A 19,720-nucleotide genomic window follows, 5' to 3' on the forward strand; every position below is an offset into this window, starting at 1 on the left:
TCGAAAAAAAATTATTTGACCTGCAATAAGTCAGTAATAAATCAATTAAGGATAAATATCAATTTCCATTCAGTTTTTTTTGTTAATATCAATACATTTAGTGAATTTTGACTAACATGGGGACTTATTTGTTAAATGAAAGAAAACCACAGGGGTACTAGATGTAAGTTTCCAAACCACAGGGGTCTATGTGTAATTACACAAAATCTCAGGAAAGGGAAGTGTAATTATCCCTTTTTGTTAATATAAGCAAATTTATTGAATTTTTACTAACTAAATGACTTATTTGATAGACCGAAACAAACCTTCGGAGTAGTAGATGTAATTTTTTAAATCATAGGGAGTCTGAGTGCAATTACACCAAATCTTAGGGGAGGAAAGTGTAATTTTCCCAATTTATATTGAGTTCTGTAATTTAACCTACCCGTGTCATTTCTTTCGAGCTTGGCACGTTAAGAGGGTGTTTACAAGATGTTGTTCCTATTTTCAGAATAAGCTTATAAAACATTTAGTTAAAATAAAATATTAAAACTTATAAAATATTTTCATATCGTATGAGATGTCAGAGTACATAGCATAATAAATATATATCTAAATATATATAGTATGTAAACTTTGGTTGCATGAACCAAACATGAGATATATACTTGAAAACTATTTTAGCATGTCAAACTAGGGCCAAGAGGTAACCTAATAAAACTACCACCTCCCTCTAACAACAGCCCTCTCATAAGGTTTCTTGACATTGTCATTGCAATTTTTTTAGGTTGTATAAATCTAATCTCTTGTCACATGAAATACATCAAAAAGAAGATAAACTACAGCAGTTGCTGCAATAAACAGCAAACAACATCCATAGTTAGTTTTAGAACATGTGAAAAACACATAGTATATATGTATATATATGTCTTGTTCAAAGCTTGAACATATTAAGTCCGAGGAACTACGGCATCTTCCCGTCTCCGGTGAGCTCGGTCTCGTTTTTCTGAATCATGTCCCACAACGTATGGACATCCTCGTACTTGCACAACCTCACGTCTTTCTGGAGTTTTACAATACCTGAAAGTTTTATACAACCGACGTCTAACAATTACTAATATGTATTATGTATGAATGAATATCTGAAAACATATCAAGATTTTTGGAAAATCAACTACATATTTGTTGAGATGAGAAACATTTTATTTTCATCACATTCTCATTTTCAAGAAGATTTGGAGACTATTGGACTTGATTGATTAACATAGTAAAAGAATTCAAATAAATTATTAAATATTTTTCGTAATTGTATATGTCCAAATATCTTAGCGAGTATCTCTCTCTTCTTCTAAAAAAGTAAAATTATAATAACTTAGATTCAGATTTGATATCACGTTCGGGTGCTACAAGCTTATTCTACATATAATTAAATTAACTAAATTGTTGAACGACATACTCCAAATGCAATTAATTACGATGAATCTCATAATATATGATCGGTACAATACAATAAGGTTAATTATACTTAGACTCCCCCTAACATGTTAAATTACATTTTCTCTCAAAAAAATTTGAAATTACATTTACACCCCTTTCAAAAATTCATCGTTTACACTCAATTCTTTTTTGTCAGAATTTGAACAAGAAGCGTTGACGTTGACAAAAACAATGCATAAATTTTTAATTTTCTCCCTTATTTAATTTTTTAATGTAATAATTTTGTACTTACGAAGAAAAAAATGTAATGATATTAACTTTATTCTACACAACATACATATATATATATATTATTATCCCTCTATAAATATACATGAAAATATTAAATGATGGATAAAATTAAAAATTTATATAATTTTTCTTTGTTACATCAATATTTTACCATACAAATTTTAACGGAAGATGGTAAAGTATAAATTGAGAATTTTCAAAAAGAGTATAAGTATAATTTTAAATTTTTTTTAGAGGAAAATGTAATTTAGCAATACAGAGAGGGTTTAAATGTAATTAACCCAATACGATATATATTAATTACCTTATTAACTTTGTGTAAATTATATATATATATATATTAAATAAGATACAAGACGCAACAAAACTTTTATAGAAATATTAATGAAACGTATAAGGAACTACTGACCACTTTCTCGACGGCGAAGACGATCGGAGACTTTGGTCCAGACTTTGATCACCGGGGTTATCATTTTGTCCCCGCTCTCCGACTTCATGATCTTCTTAAATATCTGAAACTGATATATCCCAATCCAATGGTTTAACGACCAGGGATTAGACACTATTTCCCTGCAAAAACATAAACCAAACCCAAAATTTCCATCAACATTAAAAAAAAGAAACAAGAATTATCATGAAATTCAGACAATTTTCACACGCACACACCCACGGGGGTGTGTGTTATGTGCATGACCGACCTGATGGAAAAAGTGAACGGACGGAAGAAAAAATGATGGGATTTCTGCTCTTTAAATTTTCTTCTTGTTTTAGGAGCAATTTGTTCTTCTCCCCTATAAATGTGGAGATGGAGATGGAGATGGGGAATGAGAATGTTTGCCGGGGCGGCAGTTAATTCGTTGCGTTAGGTTAGTTTAACTAATAACTACCTAGTTAATTATTATCTTAAGAATTTGACACTTGTCGGTTTCCGACCAGGTAATATCCTCAACCAAGAGACTACTTCCTCCTGCACAATGTGTTGAAACCACTATTTTGAAACAATTTCTATACAAACTCATTTTTCAATCTATGTTATAGTCAAAATTAATTCAATGAGGCAGGACCATTTGTGCGAGATTGGAAGGTTCATTTTGAAAGCCACAACAAGTTAAATATGGACAAATAATCTAAGATAGAAGTATCTTGGCAAATGATCACAATATTGAGAAAGTCATATTCGAAAACAACACTTTCTTGACAGTAAAAATGATAGTTGGTCACATTGGAGGAACAAATTGGACAATAAAAAAGTGCATTGAACTGATCAATGTTGGAAATGACTAAATCTCTTAGCCAAATATTATCCATATTTTTAACAAACATATTCGTTGGCAATTTTTTGTGGTTGGTAGAGAGTCCAACTTTCTCAAACAACTGAGCTGCACATCTATAAATAGCCTCAGCCTCTATGCATTTTAGACGCACCAAAAAATTGAGAGTCTCTTCTCTTCTACCTCTTTCCTCTTCTGAGTGTTAATTTTGTTCGTTGTTTCAAGCTTTCTTCCACGGGTGCGTGTGTAAGAAAGTAATAGCTGTGTTAATCTTGAGAAGCGATCGATTTATACTATCTACACCACGGTAGTACCGAAACTTCGCTTTCAGGGCAGTGATTTCTCCACGACACAGTCTTTCATTTTTTTCCAACAATCAAAACCACCCTTTATTGTTGGCTTGCAAGAAAAATTCAATTTATTGGTAGACAAACAGACTCCACAACTCATGCCCTCACATTAATGCCTGCATTACTCAAATTGGAATGAATTTGTTGAGTCTGATTGTATTTTGAATGTTGTAAACTTGATCAATTGAGCCTCTGTAATTTGTTTACTTTCTTCATTTAAGCTAGTCTCAAATTATCGAAAAGAATGCTATACATTTCCATGAAACAATACCATCATTCACTGCCGGCTTCATCTGTGAAAAGGGTCAGATGGATTGAAGCTTTGCCAATTAAATAACAAAAGTTGAAAACAGATTGTATGATCTAAACGATTAATGGCTCACTTGGCGACTAATACCCAGAAAAAGTCATCCACTAAAAGAAGAAAAAATAAACAAGAGGAAGAGGAAGAAGAAGAAAGGAGAAATAAGAATCTAGAGACACATAAAGAGACTAAAAAGCCGAGTTAACAACCATGCTTCAGAGCACTGATTAGCGCTTACCTACATCTCATTTAAGTTAAAAATGACTAATACTACTGCAGACGAGATTTCTGCATGCCTCCATGGTGAATGGGGTAGTGTTGGAACATTGAGTTGCTCCCCTCCATCTTAATTACATGTGTGAATATGGAGATAATGAGTTAGTCTGGAACAGCTTTACTTAAGCTTGCCATGTATGTCAAATATATGGTCCACAAGTATGAAAACGAACTATTGATCAAGGGCTGCAAGAATGACACACAAATAAGGATATTAGTTCAGAGCTCCACAATCGACTCAGAGTAAAGCATTTGTATGACACCCCTGACAAATTGCAATATCATGACAACACAAATATAAACCTGTTTGGAGCTTAGAGCTCCCTTTCAATGTGAAACATCTTTCCAATATACAACTCAAGTTTTCGAGAAGGAGAGAAAGAAGTACCTGCAGATGGACAGGGATGATTTTGTATGTGAAGAAGTCACATAATGGCCAGTACATAAGACCATTCAATAAAGTGGGAATCAAGTCTCGCTTCAATCTGGAGGCAATCTCATTGCCATTTTCCCCTGAGCTTGGAAAAAAGAATAATATCTCAACATTTGAAAACACACACACAAAGCAAGCGGATTTTCGCTTGAATGATTCACTCATGGCCGACAATGTGTCCCGCCAAGCATCTAAGAAGTTGGGATTTTCATACATTCTGCTGCACATAGAGCAGTTTACCGACTCAGTATTTCATGAAATTGGAGGAGACAATTTCCGATAATACTTTCATGCGAAGAAACCCATTTCTTACAACAGAGAGCATCTATTTCTGCCTCTGATGGTTCAAGGATGGCAGCATAAAAATCAAATCTTCAGTGTTAAGGCTATTTAAATAAATTGGGCACTCTTTTCTATAAATTCACTGCATAGCAAGGGATATGCTCCTATAGACTTTAGATTTGATCACTCAGAATTGTATGCTCAACAATTTACTCTCATCAAAGAATATGTGGAATTTCAGAGTAATGATAATACCCGCGATACCACAAGTTTATCACAGACAAATAGATAAAAATCCTATCATTAATTGTTTATTGCATTATTAATCCCCCTGAGAAGCTACATTCCACGAGTGCATTAGTACAGTAAAATAACATGAGAAAAGATTGACCCGTAGGAACTGCATTCAGCAAAAAATAGAACAACCATAGTTCACCATAGATTACATATAGTGGATGTTAGATATTGACAATAAGATGATACTGAAATTTAAATTCCAATAAGAAGCACCTAAGGAGCAATATACCTTGAAGAGCTGCATTGAAAGAGAAGAATGTGCCATTAATCATAGGCCCATAAACAAGCTGCCCCATCGCTAGTTTCTTGAAGGTGGTGATCAGATCTCGCTTCGGTAATAGTCTCCCAACAAAATTAAACCACACATGCTGTGCTGGACCTAAAATAATCAACCCAAAGCCTGCCATCCTCAACGTCCTTATTGAATCCCATGTACCGTTCGACTCCAATGTAATTAGCTGACCAATTACAAAAACAAGTATTAACAAAATCAAAATGTTATGCAGCAATAGCTCCTACTCACTTCAATAAATGGGCCCACAAAATCTCGATGAATCATAAGTTATCATCCAACATCTCAGATAGAAAAGCATTTTACAGGAATTACTAGCATGTAACAACATAAATCCTCTAAAAAGCATAATTTAAACTACTGTAATCAAAATCAACGGCATGGCGCCATTGTAACCATACAACCAATTTCAAAAGGAAGAAAAGAATCTATAAATCTAGAAATGCAAAATGCCAAACAAATCAATAGTTCCTATGAGAAAAGAACTTCATCCCTGAATCGAGCTTCAACAATATGACAGAATCTCATTAGTAGGATTTTACTATAGAAGCACACGTATGATCTAAATAAGCAAACAGATACAAGGCATCAAGATGACAAAAGCATTCAACACTAAAAATAGCACATAACGTCATCACCCTCAACAAATAAATCAATACAAATTACAAAATTCAAAATCAAATTACCTGGGAAGTAATATCAGCTGCCGCATAAATAACCGCCGCCGATATGCTTTTTGTCAAAACTGGACGCGACTCAAGCATGCCCAAATACCAGCTGAGAAGTCCCATATCCGGATTCGAAGGTTTAGATGAATAAAACCTGTGAAAAAATGAAAAGTAGGAGGAAAAGTGAGACGGGGCATCAGAAACTCTGGTTTTTCTCGTGAACTGGTGGTGGCGGTGCCCAACTGGACTGTACGCTCGACATTGTTGATTGTACAAAGCAGACAAACGGCGGCGTGGGAATTGGACAATGGCGCTCTGAGCGAAATGGGTGATGAGGTGAAATCTCATATCGTTGTTTCTCTGAGTTTGTTTCTTGAATCCCTATTCTTTGGGAGGAAAACTATAAAAAGGGCTGGGATTATTGCAGGGTTTTGGTTGGAAACAGGAGAATGTTACCGTCGTGCAGATTTATAAGCTCTTAGTTTCTTGCTGAAATGTTTATTTATTTATTTTATTATTATTACATGAATTCAGCCAAATCGAAAATTATTATATAAATTGAGATAAACATTTATATACATATTAAGATAAATTATCCATTCATTCCTTGGAATTCAAATCAAGGCCTCAAATTTATTTATGAGACATAAGTCTTAGCATCAACCACTATGTTAAAATATCATTAATATATTTATTATTATTTGTATTTATTTTACCTTAGCAATAATAAACCAATATTATAACAAATATATTTATTTATTATGTGACTGATTCAATCCCATTAAATTCGACTCTCTGTTAAATTCAACTATTGACTCTAATTTCACATCAACAAATTTACATTTAAACTCAATTATTTATTTTTAACCTGATATGACCATTATATTCATAATATAAGATGAGTTACAATTTACAATTGTCACTTATAATATGTGTAGAAAAGCATGATAAATGTTAAAGGGAGTGCAACCCTAAGTAGTTAAAAATTATATAATTGTTTGTGTTTTCGTCTCATTTTCTGAAAAACAATGAGATGAATTGGTTTAGTTAAGATGAGATAATTATTTTTTATATTTAATCGTATATGATATAAAAATATAATGATGACAGAACGTGACAGTTTGGATAAAATATATTATATATTTTTGTAATATATATCTAAAAATCTTAATTGGTTGTAATATTTGTTTCTCCATTTCATTTTTTTTTTTTTTTGTAAAATATTGCATTTTCGCTGTAACCTTATAAAATTATTATTTCTTTTAAATCTCTCTAAATTAACAAGTGCTAGTATTATAGAATTTAGTAAATACTATAAAAGTATTTAACATTTAAAAAAAATACACAGCATTAACTTTACAATATTCTCTAATTTACTTTTACTTAACTTAGAGATCAACATTATTATTTCTAAAAGTTAGTGATAATTTAAAATTAAGTTTAGTTTTATAATATTAATTATAAATGTGAATAATATCAATTTTATTTTACTTAAGATTGAATTTGATCTATTGTGTCAATTTGAATGAAAAATTTTGCATTTGTGTTAAAATCAAATTTAAAAGGGTCGATAACATTTCTCCATTTTATTTGTTTTGCAAAATTTGTTTTTCATTTAATGTTGATATTATGTAATTTGATAATTTTGCATGTTATATTCTTTTGCTTAAATTTTAATTGTATTCTGTAAACCAAAACATTGTAGGTTTTACGATCCTTTTTGTTTATATTGAAATAAGGTGTTCGTATATTTTAATAATTATTTTTTCACAAACTATTGTAAATTTTTTTGCTGTATTTTAAATTTAATACCCTTTTCGTGAATTATTATTTAATTTATGAATGTAAAATATATTTTTTTAATTATCAATATGCATCCATTTTGTTTATTTTATTATTTATTCTTTTTGTTTTTGCGGTTTTTTCCTCTCCACCTTCACCATTTCAGTCCTTTCTCCTCCTTCTTCGTCACCCCTTCTTGTCTTCCTTTACTCACTGCCGTGGCCACCACTATTTCTGCCGCCTACACCCCCAATTCCACCGGATTTCCAAAGACCCACCAAGAATTGAGTAAACTTTCACTGGTCAAACACAAGAAAACCAACAGAATAACGTCCGGCCTCCGATTGAAACAGCTTTAATTTCTGATTAATTCCCTTTACCATTTCAATTCACTCCTTTTCCTCCCCCGTTGTTCTCTTCCGTATCGAGCACCAGGTTTTGTATTCCATACTGCAGTATACGGTGATAGTAGGAGTGGATTCTCATGGACCCTAATATTGTGAAATTCCTTGAAGAAGATGAGGTATGTTGCGTCCCAACCCCCTCGTCCTTTGTAATTAGGATGTGCTTATAATTTTATGTTGATTCATGCTTTGTGGGATTTGGGATGTTTCTTGAGCTGTTATGAGTGCGTTTTTTTTTTTTCGTATTAGTATGACAATGTGAGGGTTTCGTAGGACGAAACAATGCATTCTGGGGCTGACGTGGACGCTTTCACAGCGGAATTGAACAGAGACATTGAGAGGAATGATTCCACGCAGCAGCAGCCCTCTGATTCCGATAACGGTAATAATACATGGCTAATTGGATCGATCTTTTCTAATTTTTTGGTAGTTTTAGTTTAAATTGTCAATGGATTTTCTGGGCCGTCGTTTGCTTTATACTTTATCGTGCCTAGGCTGCTTGGAATTTGATGAAGTTTAATCTTTGTTGAGCTTCAATATTTTTGAAGGGAAAAAAAAAAAGATAAGGTTTGGCATGAATTTGGTTAAATTTGTGTTATAAAGCAAACTGCAGAGCTACACAGTTTAGGTGAGTGTAGAATAAAGTGGAAATTTAGGGTTCTTTAGGAGATAAAGTGAATTAGTTGCTTTGCCCTAGAAAAAAAACATAGGATACAGGATCAATCAAGGTTTAATTGTACTATGTAAGCTATGGCCTCTTCAAATGGGAGTGGAAATATATTGTCCTGGAGTTGTTCATGAAGAAGGTAGAATGAAAACCAAGTTATAATGGATAATTTGTTTGTGAGAACTCAAACGTAGTGGAAGCCAGTGTCATGGTTTCTTGATTTATGATCATCTCAGCTCTTTCTGTTGAAGAGTCTTTACAACGGTGTAAAAATCTCTATTTTGATCTGATATTAGAATTATGCTTTCTGAACCACAGCACAAATGGACAAAAATGGACAGTGATTAGAAGTAAAATTAGTGAATCAAGGATGTAGTAGTTTGATTAATTGATACGCCGTAAAAGCTTCAACATAAACTAGCGTGATCAGCTTATAATTATCCATAAAGAGAGTATTGAAATTTTTACTTGAAGATTTGTTCCTTAGAGAGGACTAGCATGCCTGTTTTCTGGTTAAAATATTTGATACTAGGTAATTCTTTTTCTGTAATTACTTATTCCCTCTGAATTGTTATGATTTTTCCTCATGCATGCAATTCGACAAATGCAGCAGCCTTATCTCAGGGAAACAGTCAAACCGCAAGTCAGTTTCTTCCCCAGTGGCAGAGTCTGAGCCATGATGGAACTGTTAATTTTGGAAGTGGACAAGATCTCATGGTTACAGAGGAAAAGGAGCAGCATTTGTCTCAATTGGAGCCGCATCAACATGGGTTGGACTCCGAGAATAGAAAAGAGAATGACTCACTGTCCCACGAATTTAACCCTTTACCGGATAACCCATTGAGTGATGCTGGCGCACAACCGCAAGATGACCGGAACACTTTCCCTGTATCCCAACCTATCGGTTCGCTGACATCTGGAGAACAATCAATCCATATCCAAGAGCCAGTGCGTGAACCAAATCCTGATTCACAGATGCACACATTACAAAATATCAGTAGTCGTCCATCTGTGGCTATGGGGTCAAATGATCAGCTGCCTATGTCAATGGAGCCAAACGATCAACAGTCTATGTCAACAGGAAAAGCAAATCAACCAACAACAAGTATGGGAATCAGTAATGAACAACAGGTTATGTCAACTGTGAATCAACATACTACAGGAATGAGTAGCCACCAAGCGTCTGCGTCGGGGATGAGTAATCAACAGCCGATGACGAGTAGTAATCAACAGCCAGGTACCGCCTTGAAGTTGAACAAACAAGTGCCCTTTGGCATGTTGCTTCCTATCATACAACCCCAACTTGACAAGGACAGAGCTATGCAACTTCACACTCTTTACTTTAAATTGAAGGTAGTTTTGGGGATTAGTTTGTAATAAGAGTCTCTCCGAATGTTAACATTGGTGAAATTCTACAGTAGTTGTGTCCTAACATCCATATATCTGTTTCCAGAAAAATGAGATCTCTAAAGATGGTTTTGTCCGACACATGAGAAGCATTGTCGGGGACCAAATGTTAAAAATGGCTGTATACAAACTGCAGACTCAGGTATGTGATAAATATCCTTTTTAATGCATTTATGCTTGACTTAGATATCATGGAAATGAAGTTTGATTGAGTCCAGAGAATGAAAATCAGGCTGCTAGGAACTCACAGACTGCCCCCAATCAATTTCAGTCACAGCCTCAGGCCTCTGCTCGACAAATGCAAGTGCCTTCAGGTGGTCCCAATCCTTCTCTTAAACCCTGTCAACTTGCGGATTGCTACAGAACCTCTCAGCACTTCTACTGACAAAAATCATGTTTCTACTTTTTGCAGCACAAATGCCAATAGATTTGAGCAATTCAACAGGTGATACTAATACAGCAAAACCACGTGAGGTGGAAAGCCAAGCAGATTCGCAAGGTGTGCAAGTAAGCCAAATGTCTACTTCCAGTTCTGGTGTTTTAAGTCAGGAGAGGAAGCATCCTGCATTTCCAACACAGGGACTTAATAAGCAGCAGCATATGCATTTCTCACAGACATCTTTTCCCACATATGGAAGTGCTGGGAGTAGTTATTCACCTTTCTCTGCGACTAATGCTGCATCTTCAACATCTCTCCGGCCGCAACCTCATGATTCTCAGATGAAGCAGGCTCCACCTCATCAGAACATGACTGTTAGTCATGTGGGACCTTCAACCCAGGCCATGAATATGATGAACATGCCTAAGTTTGATAGGCCTCATTCTTTTGGCGATCCTAAGAAAATGCAGGGGGGAAGTCTGACTCATGTGAACAGCAACACTGCCCTGCAACAGAATCAGGTGCAGTGGCCATCGTCCACCAGCAAAGAACCAAAAATTGGTGTTTCATCATCAATGACTCATGTAAAGCAGGAACCACTCGATCAAGAACAACAGCATAAAGGGTTATCTTCTTTGTCTTCCACGCCGGCGAAACAGGGTCCTGCTTCAGGGAATCTGAAGGATGAATCTTTCGAAATACAATCGTCTAGAACGGGATTCACACCACCTACAAGCCTTGTGCCCTCAAATTCAGTTTCCTCTTCCATTCCAAGCGCGATGGAGACCAACATTCTGGTAATCCTGAAATCTTTCACAACTTTCTGGTTTATCTGTTTCCTTTCCGTGATGCTGGGCGGGCTTCCAAAATAAGTTAATGAGATTTGTCTTTTCATGCACATGCCATATAGACAGACTTGCAAGAAAAACTTATGGGATGGCTGTAACACTCTTATGCTCCTATATCCAGACATAATTTAAATGAAAAGTTCTGCTGATTGTAACTGTTGGGTAGCTTGCTAGATGGAAATAATCAGCATGTGGAACCTGGTAAACTAGCATACATATCCACCTGGTCACTTTCAATGGATGCTTCATGGAGTAGTGAATAGAGATGTCTCAAGAAATAAATAAGAAGATAGATTATGTTCATTTACCTGTATTATTTTAGCTACTGGTTTAGTTCCTTGTACTATTTTAGTTACTGTTTTGGCTAACCTGCTTCTCCTTATCCATCCAACCTCTGCCCTCAATATTTTAATCTTTCTTTCTCATTTTGGTGTGCCCTCTATCAGAAGTAGTAATTCCTCAACAAAGAAGTCCTTTATTTCTTTCTGTATATTTAACTGTTCTTTTTCAGAACATTACCTTGTTATGTGTTATCTTTATGATCATTGGTTAGTCATTTCCTTACCTTCTTCTTTTCTGACTCTCAGTCAAATTCTCGAATGCCTTCTCTGACCTCTCCCATTGGGACTGGAAATAATTCCAAGGCTCCCCTAAAAAAGCCTTTGGTCGGCCAGAAGAAGCCAATGGAAGCACCTGGTTCTTCTCCTCCATCCAGGTGATGTGATGCCTTTTGTTGATGGAGATTAACGAATTTGCTTCTATGTAAAATGCTTGAGCAGGTTATTCTTTTTATTTAGTAATGACTTCTTATAAACATATTCCAACAGTAAGAAACAAAAAGTGTCTGGGGCCTTTCTCGATCAGAGCATTGAACAACTGAATGATGTTACTGCAGTGAGCGGAGTTAATCTCAGGGTAACCCTTTTCAACCAACCTCTAACTTTATACATAAAACGCCATCATTTTCTCTCCATCCTAAATCCTTGCTTTTGCTCATAGTCCTTTGGACAAATCATGGGTTTGCTTGTGTCATGAAATTAAATCTATAAACAGGAGGAGGAGGAACAACTCTTTTCAGGCTCCAAGGAAGACAGCCGGGTTTCAGAGGCTTCTCGACGAGTTGTTCAAGAAGAAGAAGAAAGGCTGATTTTGCAAAAGATTCCACTTCAGAAGAAAGTTGTGGAAATAAGTTAATATTTTTTAAGTGAACAGTTTTTGCTTGTCTTGATTATTTTTAGCCACTCTGTCTCTGGATGGCATCTTACTATCGATTGTACGCTTTCTGGCAGTGGCAAAATGTGGTTTAAAGAATATGAGCAACGACGTGGAGAGATGCTTGTCCTTGGTGAGACAGTGCTAGATGTAATATGGCCTTAATGTGAATTTCTAGTTGTTTTCTCTAGGAGCCATGTGGCACCATAAGATGATTTCATTTGGCAGTCTATACAGCTTCCAAAACGAGAAGCAACAAGCGTCCTCCACCCAGCTTGTCCTGAAAAAATTGTCGTTGAGGACCATCTTTTAGTCTCTAATTTCCATTTTTAATTGAAAACATTCTTTTGAAACGAGTTTCTTGAAACCACTAACAAAATATTTCTTTGTTGTGGAATGTTGTATTTTTAGTGCGTGGAAGAGAGAATGCGTGGACTCATATCTAATCTCATCAGACTTTCAAAACAGGCTAGTTTCCATGCTAATCTTTTATTTGGCACCCCTCATTTCTCGCTTTATTAACTCTTTCTGGGATGAATTTATTTCCTTTCTTAATGAGAATATCTTAGTTTATCTCAGCGGAATTCTTTTTATTTCCTCAGCGGGTAGATATAGAGAAGCCAAGGCACAGGACCATCATCACCTCAGATGTTAGGCAACAGATCATGACAATAAACCGTAAAGCTCGTGAAGAATGGGAGAAAAAGCAGGCTGAAACTGAAAAGTCACAGAAACTGAATGACGTAAGTAATCAGTGCTTCAAGTTATTTGTTTAATTCTATGTGGATTCTGCTTATTTTCTAGCAGAAAATGTTTGGATTCTGTATCTTAATTTTATTTGAAATGCAGCCTGAGAGTACTACTGGAGTTGATGGTGACAAGGAGAAGGATGAAAGTCGTGCAAAATCAACAAAGGTATCTAGATTAATATATCTTTAATATAGTATGGGATGTGTTATAGAATTCTTTATAAAGTCTTTTATTTTTGCAGGCTAACAAGGAAGAAGATGACAAGATGCGCACAACAGCTGCAAATGTTGCAGTCCGAGCTGCGACTGGAGTTGGTGACATGCTGTCAAGATGGCAGTTAATGATTGAGGCGAAGCAGAAACAAGGAGGATCGGATACAGCATCTGGTTCTCAGGCTGGTAAAGATGTGGCACGAAAGCCTTCAGCAACCTCTTCAAAAAATACAAGGGAAAATCAAGAAGCAGAAAAGCGGGATACTTCAGCTGCTTTTGCCACCCCTGGTAAGTTGTTGGCTTTTTAGGAGCAAGAGTAGTTAATAATTCAACCCAACATTTACAACTCACTGGTCCTTCTACCAAGTCAGAAACTAGGAACACATTTATGGGCCTTGACAGAAAACTTAGAACTCGCGTTCAAAGGATACAGAAGAATATGTGGTTTCTTGGCAATGGTGATGAGTCTCTATGTAATCAGTTTCAGAAAAGCCTTTCAGTGGGATATATCCACATCTGTTTAAGTTATTCATTTGTCAGCTTATACGTCTCTAAATTTAATTTGATGTACACAATAATAAGAAAATCTTTCTGGAGTCCTGTGATTTTGGTAAATTGAACAGGTCCCCTGTACACCTTTTCTACTCATGCTCTTGATTATTGTCCAACTTGGTTTATGGTTCAGCTGAAAACTTTTGTTTTTATTTATATCAAAGCAGTGGTGCTTCTTGTACACAAAGATCTTTTGACTTAATTCTTTTGCATGCAGCATCAGTTAGAAAAGTAGGAAGAAATCAAGTTGTCATACCACGGGTGACCCGCAGCATCTCAGTTAAGGATGTGATTTCCATATTAGAAAGGGAGCCTCATATGTCGAAGTCCACACTGCTATACCGCTTGTATAACAAGGACAATGCCGATGCTGTTGCTGAGTGATCCAGACAGCACATTCTAATGTTAAAAGATGTGATTGCCCCAGACTGAAAAGTGCAACAATCAAATAATCATGACGATCACTTGCATGAAAGATGGTGCTGCTCCTGTGAGCTAATTATGTGACGGGAGCGCCATCGAGCATTGAAGATTCAGAATCAACAGTTGCGGTAGATTATGTTTTCATCGTCAGTTAATGTGAATTCTTGTATATTAGAATAGAAGAGGAAGGGGAGAAGCATGTTATTCACAAATGTTTCTAGTCTTGTGATACCAAGGTGATGATATTCTTATTGCTGATTCAGTTTTATGAAAGGGTAACTTAATTATAGGGCTAAATCTGCATAAATTAAATGAAACCAATCTCTAATTGTCCCAAAGAAAAAATGGAGGGAGGGTATTAACCTTTTGATTTTCAAAACTCAAATGGAATAAAAGACCAAGACAAAGCATTGCAACATTCTAAACTAAATCGAAAAACAAAATAAAAGAGAAAAGAAAAAAAACAAACTGTTTGCAAAAGTAGTTTCATTGTTGTGGATCAAACACGAGAATTTGGGTGAGAGCCGAGCCCAGACCAAACCTCAATTATATAGCCCATAAAAGCCCGGTCGTCTATTTCTCCCCATCCTGTATCGCCAGTGCGGTTCGTGCAATTTCATAATTCAAATAAAAGAAAACAGAAAGTCTCCAGAACAGACACCAGAGGAGGCTGAACCCCGTAGAACCCTTTCCAATAACCAGCGCTGAAGCTCGTGCATTCTAATACTGTTTCTGTCCCGTTGCTTACGCTGTAGGGCAATCTAAGGTGTTACTATTTAACTTTTTTCAGTTCTATTTGCGTGATTATATGACATAATAATGGAGGGCTTGAAGATTTTGAAGACTTACTTTTGTGTGCGGATGGGAAATCTATGGAGAATTTCGATTATTGATGTGGGCTCTTGTTAGGTTTTTCAATTTTTGTTGAAAATTAAAGGAACGAATTTCTCTCCTCGCTGTATTTTTATTCTGAATAATCTCTGTTTATTCAGTAACTGGAAAATAATGGCAAATCAAGGGGGAGGAGCAGCAGTTGCACAAATACCCACAAGCTTTGGGCATGAGCTCAGAGCCTGTCTTCGGTGCCGACTCGTCAAAACTTATGACCAGGTTGGCTTAACCCCTCCAAATGCATCGTCTTCTACTCTTTTCCTTTGTGTTGATTAACCACACGAAAGATATAAAAGACATTACTGTTACCAAATATAATGTGTGTATGATTCTTGCAGTTTCGAGATTCAGGCTGTGAAAATTGCCCGTTCTTTCAGATGGAGGAAGATCACGAAAGAGTCGTCGACTGTACAACCCCCAATTTCACTGGGTTTGTTTCTCTTCTCATCCATTTTATCTTTTGGCTCAAAGAGAAATGCTTGAAATGAAAAGAAAATTTACTTTGTCCTAAAGATCTACTGCCATATAAAAATATCTACTCTCCTTTTTCTGAAAATTCTGACTGTTAGTTATTAACAGGATAATCTCAGTCATGGATCCAACTAGAAGTTGGGCTGCCCGCTGGCTCCGGATTGGTACGTGACTTGTTCAGTTACTTTGCCCATATCATGATTCATGAACGAAAAATTCTGATAAGCAATAGTGCAATAACCATCCTCCAAAATCGTCACACTAGAAGTATGTGGCTAATTTGAATGATTTAGTCAATGTTTTTATTGGTTAGGTGAAATTTATGCTCTATCCAATAGGATGTGCGAACATATATGCATATAGAAAAAAAGTGTTCCTTTTTATTGTTTAAATATCTACTGCTTCATGTAGCCTTTCCATGCGTGAAATTGTTTGAGAAACGTTTATGGGACACCTTATACAAGTATGCCTTTTATGTTCTCTCCTATATGAAACCATCTATGCTCATCATCAACTTGCCAACAGCTTAGTGCTCTGGTTTTGCTAGCCACTGGTAAGTAGCTTCCAGGAACCATGTTCTTCAAGCTGCGAGGTCATATTTTTCGTTGTTGATGTCCTAATCTTGCAAGCCAATCAACATAGTCTTAATTCGGACTTAAATGATGCTACTGGATAAACAATAGAACAACCATGTTATGGTATCCATTTAAAAGGCCTCACACTTCCTGGGAGGTGAAGCTTGTTTTGGCTCTGTGACACCCTCCTGAGATTTGCATTGACTGTAAAAACATTTGCAGATGTCTGCTCTAAAAGAGTGGAATTATCTGTTTCTTGTACGAGAAATCTACATGTGTATCATGACTCCTGCAAGGAGGACTATTGTAATGCAGAATAATGGTGACTTGCTTGTGATGGCTTAGCCATATAGCTTCTGTAGGTTCTTAAGTTGATTATTGGCATGTTTACTTCTTATTTATGGTTGTATTTCTAAGCGTTGGGTAAGGAAGCTCGAAGAGGCCATTGAAAACTGCTAAGTTTTTAGCTGAACATGAGAGCTATAAGAGATATCTCCATAAATGTACATCTGATAACTAAGCTACGTTGGAGAAAAATGTCAAGGATTTTCACATTTTTATTTGGAAACAAGTGAAAAAATATTATCCATTTGTACTTAGGCTGCTGATAACTTATTAAGTAGGAGATCAGACTCTGAATAATCTTCCCTCACTTGTACATATTATTTGGATGCATACTCTTATATCATTACCCTTGTATTTGTCGGTATGACCGAATTTGGATGATGGTGATATCAACTGTGTGATTCTTTGGAACCTTTCAGGAAGATTTGTTCCTGGTTGCTATACACTTGCAGTCTCTGAAGCACTCCCTCAGGACTTGCAGGTAAGCTGTTTTAAGTATAATTATCTCATTCCTACTCTACGTTACTTTCCACCTCCAGATTAATTTGATAATAGCATGATGTTATAATCATAAGCCCAGGTAGGCCCAGACTACAGAGTCATTGAAGTTTTGTATCTAACCTTCAAGGGTCTCTAAGGTCTCAAGGGTCTTTTTTTGGGTGGAAGGAGAAACTATTTATCGATACTTCCATCTTAGTTCTTGAGTTCAAAGAGTCTTCAACGCAGTGTTACTTTTAGTCATAGCTGATATTCTCTGTGATTTCGTCTCTACTGCATGCCTAAAACACTGAAGCTCCATTAATGCGAATCCGTAAGCAATCAGGAGTGTCTTGCAGGTTGATCAAAACCCAAATAAAGTGCCTACAACTGTTTTGCTTGTTGAATAAACTCCTGCCATATCTCTTCCTAACTTTAAATCTAAACTAGTTTTTGATTAATATTTTTTGAATACTGCAGAATATTTGTGAAGAAGAGCACGTGCCTTATATTCCACCGAAACGTGTTTGAGTGGCTAGTTGAATGTTACTCCAGCTGATGAGATAGACTTGGTATATACATTGATGGTTGAAGGAGCCCTGTTGAGGCTTAAGCTATGTAGTGGAGTTTCTCGACGTACTTAAGCTTTGAATTAAGAAAGCTGTGCCCTTTAAAGCATACTTCACTCATTTAATGGTTATTAAGACAGAATGGGCAAGTTTTTAGTTCCTCTCAACCCGCTGCTATACCTCCTCCTTCTCCCTTTTTCCGCATTCCTTCCAGCGTGTGTGGTATTATTGCAGACAGCATGGATGGACAAAAACTGAAAAAATGTTAAAAAATTTATCAACATAGTTCAAAAAAATTTTAAAAACAAGTAAAATTATAATTTATGATCATAATGGTATTTTGATCAATTCAAGAAAATATAATGGAGATTAACAAATTGATTTAATTATTAGATAGTCGTGAAAATTAGAGTACCGATAATTTTATATATGATGAAAAAATATTTGTAATTGTATCAAATTTTAAAAGGAGTATTAGTAGTACGACAAACGAAAGTTATAGTAGTTTATCCTTATTCACATTAATAAAATAAATGAATGAGACCAATATCTTTTACTTGGGCCATCTTTACTTTGGGTAATGCGATTAAAATGAGATGTACTAAGTTGTGATTAAAATTATAATAACAAAGACTTTTGATTAGCTTGTAAAAAGTTTACTTTATATTATTATAAATACGGTTTATGATAAAGATGAAAAACTCGTTTTTACCCTTTGCCAAAAAAATCAAACATGTCAATGTCAGGTCACTGTACATAATTTTTGTATTTATAGTTGTTAAAATGACAAATATATCAATATCATATTTTTCAGATCATAAAATATAAAATTTCTAAAATTATATAAACTCTTTATATATACATTTTATCATTTTTCCACACCACCATATTCATCTTCATCAAAACATTTATATATGAATGTACATCTAATAATATATATATTTAATTAAATTTATAATAAATACTTACTATATTAATAAATAAAATTTAAAATAAGTTTATAAGTGTTTAGAAATTTTAGTTAATTACTTAATCATAACTGATTACACTTTATATTATATCAAATTATTATATGTAATTAAAAACAAAATAAGCGTCTCCCAAACATCATCTTCTTCCGTGAAACCTGTAAAAACATAAGCTGCTGCCAAACACCATCAAATTCTTCCCTATCTGTAATCTGTCGCCAGCCCACCGCGCTCACCTCCCTTGCCCTTTCTCTACCTATCGACGACGCCTCTCTCTGCCGCGCTCATCTGCCGACGACAAGACACCAGTTCCCTCCCCGTTGGCCAACACCGCCCCCTTTGCCTCATCCCCGCACAACCGCCGCCTCAGTCCCCCTCCACCTCCCCTGCCATTTTCTTTTGTATAAACGGGCAACAAGAAAAATCAGAAAACCATGGGCATACATTTTTTGAAAAGTCAAATGGATCTCAAATAAAGAGTGGAATTTGTGCATCTTTTCAAAATAGACACATTTAACAAATCTTGAGCTAGGACGCCATTGTTGTCTTCTTTGTACAGAAGGAGATCTTGCGATTTATGCATTGGCATATGTCAAAAACGCAATTCACCAGACAAATATGTTGGGTAAATATGCTGATGTATAAGGGCATTTTTGGGTGAATAAATATATTGATCAGGACAATTTGTTTGGACTTAACATTTTTTATCACCATAAGTGGACCCAGGCTAATTCTAATAACGGCAAGATAATCCTCGACAGTTCCGAGCCTTAAGAATAACGGGCCACCCATTTTGAATGTAAACGCGTCAAGTAAAAGTGGCCTTGAACAATTCGTTTCGTGTCATTTCTGATTGATTGTAAACCACTTATACTGATATTGAAATTATGTAGAAATTGGATGACACC

At 35.6% G+C, this 19,720-nt stretch overlaps 3 protein-coding genes and 1 long non-coding RNA gene across 7 annotated transcripts; 2 read left to right on the forward strand and 2 right to left on the reverse strand.

Moving 5' to 3' along the window:
- Positions 1–602: 602 nt before the first annotated feature.
- On the reverse strand, positions 603–2,555 carry LOC105159116 (uncharacterized). The gene is made up of 3 exons (XR_847557.3): positions 2,406–2,555; positions 2,117–2,277; positions 603–1,059 (listed from the first exon to the last, which is right to left on the reverse strand). It is a non-coding gene; the product is annotated as an uncharacterized LOC105159116 (long non-coding RNA).
- Positions 2,556–3,622: 1,067 nt separating this feature from the next.
- On the reverse strand, positions 3,623–6,335 carry LOC105159117 (uncharacterized). The gene is made up of 4 exons (XM_011076068.3): positions 5,899–6,335; positions 5,150–5,378; positions 4,297–4,421; positions 3,623–4,094 (listed from the first exon to the last, which is right to left on the reverse strand). Exons 1-4 carry the CDS (start codon positions 6,226–6,228, stop codon positions 4,011–4,013), a joined length of 768 nt encoding a protein of 255 aa, XP_011074370.1. The 5' UTR covers positions 6,229–6,335; the 3' UTR covers positions 3,623–4,010.
- Positions 6,336–7,789: 1,454 nt separating this feature from the next.
- On the forward strand, positions 7,790–14,813 carry LOC105159118 (transcription initiation factor TFIID subunit 4b). Of its 4 annotated transcripts, XM_011076071.3 has the most exons (16): positions 7,794–8,185; positions 8,340–8,448; positions 9,344–10,086; positions 10,187–10,282; positions 10,373–10,454; positions 10,553–10,647; positions 10,756–11,316; positions 11,955–12,082; positions 12,195–12,282; positions 12,421–12,556; positions 12,657–12,712; positions 12,991–13,047; positions 13,182–13,322; positions 13,429–13,494; positions 13,571–13,829; positions 14,311–14,813. In XM_011076071.3, exons 1-16 carry the CDS (start codon positions 8,147–8,149, stop codon positions 14,475–14,477), a joined length of 2,823 nt encoding a protein of 940 aa, XP_011074373.1. In that variant the 5' UTR covers positions 7,794–8,146; the 3' UTR covers positions 14,478–14,813. The 4 variants fall into 4 exon arrangements, with proteins under 4 accessions (XP_088734416.1, XP_011074372.1, XP_011074373.1 ...); XM_011076070.3 differs by having other exon boundaries at positions 7,793–8,185; positions 9,347–10,086; positions 10,553–11,316; XM_011076069.3 differs by having other exon boundaries at positions 10,553–11,316.
- A 309-nt stretch (positions 14,814–15,122) lies between these two features.
- LOC105159119 (transcription elongation factor SPT4 homolog 2) lies at positions 15,123–18,011 on the forward strand. Its single transcript, XM_011076072.2, has 6 exons — positions 15,123–15,282; positions 15,509–15,626; positions 15,746–15,837; positions 15,987–16,042; positions 17,218–17,279; positions 17,756–18,011. The coding sequence occupies exons 2-6, from the start codon at positions 15,522–15,524 to the stop codon at positions 17,804–17,806; spliced, it is 366 nt and encodes a 121-aa protein (XP_011074374.1). The 5' UTR covers positions 15,123–15,282; positions 15,509–15,521; the 3' UTR covers positions 17,807–18,011.
- The last annotated feature ends 1,709 nt before the right edge of the window (positions 18,012–19,720 follow it).

This window comes from Sesamum indicum, linkage group LG3 (assembly GCF_026168435.1).
Source record: "Sesamum indicum cultivar Baizhima isolate 11 linkage group LG3, ASM2616843v1, whole genome shotgun sequence".
NCBI classification, from domain to species: domain Eukaryota; kingdom Viridiplantae; phylum Streptophyta; class Magnoliopsida; order Lamiales; family Pedaliaceae; genus Sesamum; species Sesamum indicum.